The following is a 6,005-nucleotide window of genomic DNA, read 5'->3' on the forward strand; positions in this document are numbered from 1 at the left end:
AGGGGCCAGTTTAAATAGAACAGGACTAAACTATTACAGACCAGGACTGAACCAGAACTAGACCAAGACGAAACCAAAACTAAACCTCGCTCGAGCCTACGCTCCCACGCCGCTCCCACGCCGCCCCACCCACGCCGCTCCCACGCCGCTCCCACGCCACGCCGCACCCACGCCGCTCCCACGCCGCTCCCACGCCGCTCCACGCTCCCACGCCGCTCCCACGCCCACGCCGCTCCCACCCACGCCGCTCCCACGCTCCCCGCTCCCACGCCTCTCCCACGCCGCTCCCACGCCACTCCCACGCCGCTCCCACGCCGCTCCCACGCCGCTCCCACGCCGCTCCCACACCGCTCCCGCGCCGCTCCGAGCCCTGCACATGCCCTGCCTCACGAGTGCACTTTACCCCTTGATCTAACCTCCTAACCCTAAACCTACCTGAACTCCTAACTCTAGTCCTAACTCTAGTCCTAACTCTAGTCCTAACTCTAGCCCTAACTCTAGTCCTAACTCTAGTCCTAACTCTAGTCCTAACTCTAGCCCTAACTCTAGTCCTAACTCTAGCCCTAACTCTAGTCCTAACTCTAGTCCTAACTCTAGTCCCAATCCTAACCCTAAATTGAACCCTGGCCCTAACCCGAACCTTTAACCCCTAATCTTAACCAAACCCATTTTTCTCAATTTCTGTATGTGTTCATTTTATTTTATTTTTTAATCCAAGATGGTGGACTTCCAGTTTGGGAGGGGGGTGTGGTCACAATATACTTTTTTGTTCCTATTCCCATGATGCATCTGTGCACCAAATTTGGTTTGAGTACGTCAAAGTTTTTGTTGGGACGTCCCATTGGTGAGGACTGTTTGGCATGTTGCCATGGCAACATGATAGGAGATGGAGTGTGAGCGTCATTGACTTTTTTCCATCAAGACCAGGTCACAAATGTGTGTACCAAATTTTGTATGTCTATGAAAAAGTAAAATTTAATTGTTCCATACAATCTCCCCAGGGGGCGCTGTTGGATCCATTTTAGATTTTATTATATAAATCTGTTCAGGGTCGGAGTTTCCACCAACGATTAAAGTTTGAGTGAAACTGGCCAAAGTTTGTGCAAATTATCAATCAACTGATGGCGAGCTGCAAAAACAAACCTGAAATTTGCACCGCAACGCGCTCGTCATTGACCTCTTCGATTACTCACAAACCCAGTGCATGTTTTTGGAGTTTACGAGAGTTAACGATTACAGTTATGCCACTGTTGCGGCAACGGGCAATGCCAGTCTGTTCTACTGGAGGCCATGAGTGTCACTATTGAGTGGCACTGAGTGTTTGATAAGGGGAGAGCACTTCGTGCTCTGTTTTTGTGGGCGTGCACGATGTCAAGTGCCCCCTACGTATTAGGGTAAACAATAACAATTAGGGCAATGCCACTGTGCCATGTCAGCGGGCACCAGTCACTGACACGAGTGCCAGTGTGAGTAACAACAGCCCTACTCCACTCATGGTGCTTGGGCCTAATAAGACCAGGATTAAACCAGGACTAGATCAGGACTAAACTCAAACTAAACTAGAACATGTCCAGGACGAAACGAGGACTAGACCAGGACTAAACTATAACTAAACTTGAAATAGACTAGGCCTAAACCAGGACTAGACCAGGACTAAACCAGGACTATAGACTAGGACTGAACCCTGACTAAACCAGGCCTTATTCGTAAGTGTTTAATCTGAACTTTCTTCTGTAACTCCTCGTTCCTCTCGTTCCTGTCGTTGGCCTCGCTCCTCCGCAGACGTTTCCCCGGAGGCTGCCGGCGTCTCCCTCCCCCTCCTCCCCCTCCTCCCCCCCCCTCCTCCCCTCGGCTCCTCGTTTTGGGCCGGTGCGCTCCTGTCACCTCCCTGTCGCTGGAGGCTGTGCTAAAACACTGCTAAATGTTGCATGAGGCCTTTTGAAGTGCGGCAGATGAAACGGCACACGCGTGTTCTTTGTCGACAGGTGCGCTCCTGCCGTCTCTGTTCTCCGCCGTTTGAAAGGCCCGGTTTGACGGAGTTCATTTGAAATATGACAAATGAAATGAAAGCGGATTTTCCCAGCGAGAGGGTGGTCAGTGAAGGCCTCTTTGATTCCGGAGCCGTTGAAAGGGAATATTAAAGCTCCGTGTGACATTCCGATCGGGGGGAATCGTTGAGGTGTTATTTAAGTCGGGAAAAGTGAGAAAAACTGTGTGGAGACGGGTTAATTTTCAATGAAATGAGAGTAGAAAATAAAATAATCATGAAGGATGTGGATTTAATAAACATCAAATGAAGCAAATCAGAGCCAAGAGGGAGAAAGTTCTGAACCAGGACTAAACCAGGACTAAACAAGGACTAAACCAGGACTAAACCAGGACTAAACAAGGACTAAACCAGGACTAAACCAGGACTAAACCAGGACTAAACAAGGACTAAACCAGGACTAAACCAGGACTAAACAAGTACTAAACAAGGACTAAACAAAGACTAAACCAGGACTAAACAAGGACTAAACCAGGACTAAACAAGGACTAAACAAGTACTAAACAAGGACTAAACCAGGACTAAACAAGGACTAAACCAGGACTAAACCAGGACTAAACAAGGACTAAACAAGGACTAAACAAGACTAAACAGGAGACTAAACCAGGACTAAACCAGGACTAAACAAGGACTAAACAAGGACTAAACAGGACTAAAACCAGGACTAAACCAAGGACTAAACCAGGACTAAACAAGGACTAAACAAGGACTAAACAAGGACTAAACCAGGACTAAACCAGGACTAAACCAGGACTAAACAAGGACTAAACAAGACTAAACAAGACTAAACCAGGACTAAACAAGGACTAAACCAGGACTAAACCAGGACTAAACAAGGACTAAACCAGACTAAAAGGACTAAACAAGGACTAAACAAGGAAACAAAGACTAAACCAGGACTAAACAAGGACTAAACCAGGACTAAACCAGGAATAAACAAGGACTAAACAAGGATTAAACAAAGACTAAACCAGGACTAAACAAGGACTAAACCAGGACTAAACAAGGACTAAACAAAGACTAAACTAGGTCTAAACAAAGACTAAACCAGGACTAAACAAAGACTAAACCAGGACTAAACAAAGACTAAACCAGGACTAAACAAGGACTAAACGAGGTCTAAAGAAGGACTAAACCAGGACTAAAACAGGTCTAAACCAGGACTAAACAAAGACTAAAAAAGGACTAGACAAGGACTAAACAAGGACTAGACAAAGACTAAACCAGGACTAAAACAGGTCTAAACCAGGACTAAACAAGGACTAAAAAAGGACTAGACAAGGACTAAACAAGGACTAAACCAGGAACTAAAGAAGGACTAGAGCAGGGCTAAACAAAGACTAAACAGAGAGTAAACCAGGACTAAAGAAGGACTAAACCAGGACTAAACTAGGACTAAACCAGGACTAAACAAGGACTAGACAAGGACTAGGCCAGGGCTAGATCAGGACTAAACTAGGACTTAAATAGACCTTGTCCAGGATGAAAGAACGACTAGACTAGGGCTAAACCAGGACTAAACAAAAAACTAAACAAGTACAAAACCAGGACTAAACCAGGACTAAAACCAGGACTAAACAAAGACTAAATCCAAGACTAAACCAGGTCTAAACAAGGACTAAACCAGGACTAAACTAGAACTTGTCCAAGATTAAAGTACGACTAGACCAGGGCTAAACCGGAGTAAACAAGGACTAAACCAGGTCTAAACAAGAACCAGAGCAGGGCTAAACCAGGACTAAATCAAGACTAAATCAAGACTAAACAAAGACTAAACAAAGACTAAACAAGGACTAAACCAGGACTAAACAAGGACTAAACCAGGACTAGACCAGGGCTAGATCAGGACTAAACCAGGACTTAACTAGAACTTGTCCAGGATTAAAGTACGACTAGACCAGGGCTAAACCAGGACTAATCAAAGATTAAACAAAGACTAAACCAGGACTAAACCAGGACTGGAGCAGGGCTAAACAAGGACTAAATCAAGACTAAACAAAGACTAAACCAGGACTTAACCAGGACTAAACCAGGACTAGACCAGGGCTAGATCAGGACTAAACCAGGACTTAACTAGAACTTGTCCAGGATTAAAGACCAGGGCTAAACCAGGTCTAAACCAGGACTAAACACAGACTAAACGCACAAATGTAGGCTCGCATTTACAATGACAATAAGCATTTAATTCATCAGATCTGAGTTACTGAGCAGAATATTAACCCCGTGCTCCTGTTGCTTCTTTTGTTTTTGTTTTTTTATGTGTGTATGTAAATCTGGTCCGCGAGCCGGGATTTGGATTCTCAGGACTGGACTCCGGCGTGACAGTCGCCATTTTGTTTGGTTGTTTTAATCGTTTGTGTCTCATTTTGCGTGAATTATGCTGTTTAATGCTTTTGTTACTTGATTTCGTTTGAGACACTTTTGTTTTCCGTGTAGTACAACTTTAGTCAGGTTCTTTTTTTGTTGTTCTTAGTTTAGGTCTCTATAGTTTGGTAATTCCTTTATATCTAAACCCCTTTATTTCACCGACACATGTCTTTGTTCTTTTTTTCTTTCTTGCACTGTTAATTCATAAACTCACAATTTTTATTTAAACCTTTAACATCTTGTTTTTTATTGTTGCTTCCCTTCGTAATAAGCTGCTGGTCGCTCCTGAGCTCCCAGTTGGTGACACCTGGTCTGGGGTGACCAGATTTTCAAAATAAAAACTGACACACTCTTGGTTTGTGGTGGTTGGTAATAATGAAACTGTGAATCGAGTGTAATTAAGGAAAATTGTTCTGCACTCGGCACATTCATGACCAACATGAGTCAGTGTAGTCACATTTTCTCTGTGTTTTGGGCATTTTTTAAGCTGCTTTTCTGTATTTTACCTAAACAAATTACACTGTACACTGTCCTCTCTTTACTGTTGGCAGGGATCAATGGTCAAAAATAGGGACACCAGGGACATTTCCTATTAATCAGGCTGGCGCCACCTAGTGCCTCTGCTAAATATAATTTCTCTCCAGTGACTAGGTCAGGAATGGGAATACACTAGACCAGGAGTCTCAAACTCAAATGACCTGGGGGCCACATTAGATAAAGTCTGAGTGAGGCTGGGCCGCATTGAGTATTCGATAAATAGCGGTTGCATGAAAAAAAAATGCCGTATGTGCACGTGTACTCGTATTAACAGATCCACTTAGACTCGTTGCTTCACAGCTGCTGTAAGTTGAGTTTTGGGACATAAGCTGCGTTAATAATCTGTTGTTGTGAATCTGCTTGGGCACTGATTGCAGCTTCATCTGTCAGTGCGGCCCGCGGTCGGGGGGTGGGATTGTGCGAACATCTCCTGTGGGCCACACTGACATTGTTCTTTGGAATTAAGTGGAGGGCCGCAAAAAATCCTTCCGAGGGCCGCAGTTGGCCCCCGGGCTGGAGTCTGAGACCCCTGCACTAGAAGGTTTGTAAGAATGTAATGTAAATGTAATGACCAAAAGGACGAGATCACGGATACAAGCGGCTGAAATGAGTTTCCTCCGCAGGGCGTCTGGGCGCTTCCTTAGAGACAGAGTGAGGAGCTCGGTCACACGGGAGGAGCTCGGAGTAGAGCCGCTGCTCCTCCACGTCGAGAGGAGCAGTTGAGGCTCGTGTGTCTGTTCCAGATGCCTCCTGGACGTCTCTCTCAGGAGGTGTTCTGACCTCAGGGAAGACCCAGGACACGCTGGAGGGACTACGTCTCTGGACTGGCCTGGGAACACCTCGAGGTCCCCCCACAGGAGCTGGAGGAAGTGTTTGGGGTGAAGGAAGTCTGGGAGTCCCTGCTTAGACTGCTGCCCCTGCGACCTGGCCGCGGATAAGAGGAAGAAAATGAATAAATGGATGGTTTGGAAGAACCCCGGAAGTTGTAGACTGCGCTCCCACGAATCAACAGAAATCTGTGAAGTCATGACGTCAAACTCAAACGTCTGTCTGT

The 6,005-nt window shown here is 45.7% G+C and overlaps 1 protein-coding gene across 1 annotated transcript in view; it reads left to right on the forward strand.

Moving 5' to 3' along the window:
* Positions 1-1,416: 1,416 nt before the first annotated feature.
* LOC129410953 (serine/arginine-rich splicing factor 4-like) overlaps positions 1,417-6,005 on the forward strand; it is a 9,459-nt gene continuing 4,870 nt past the window's right edge. The window contains 1 exon segment of the mRNA XM_055160083.1: positions 1,417-1,466. Coding sequence (XP_055016058.1) covers positions 1,417-1,466 — 50 coding nt within the window.

Source organism: Boleophthalmus pectinirostris, unplaced genomic scaffold, assembly GCF_026225935.1.
Source record: "Boleophthalmus pectinirostris isolate CB_2022bp ecotype Guang Dong unplaced genomic scaffold, ASM2622593v1 HiC_scaffold_3, whole genome shotgun sequence".
In the NCBI taxonomy this organism is placed as follows: domain Eukaryota; kingdom Metazoa; phylum Chordata; class Actinopteri; order Gobiiformes; family Gobiidae; genus Boleophthalmus; species Boleophthalmus pectinirostris.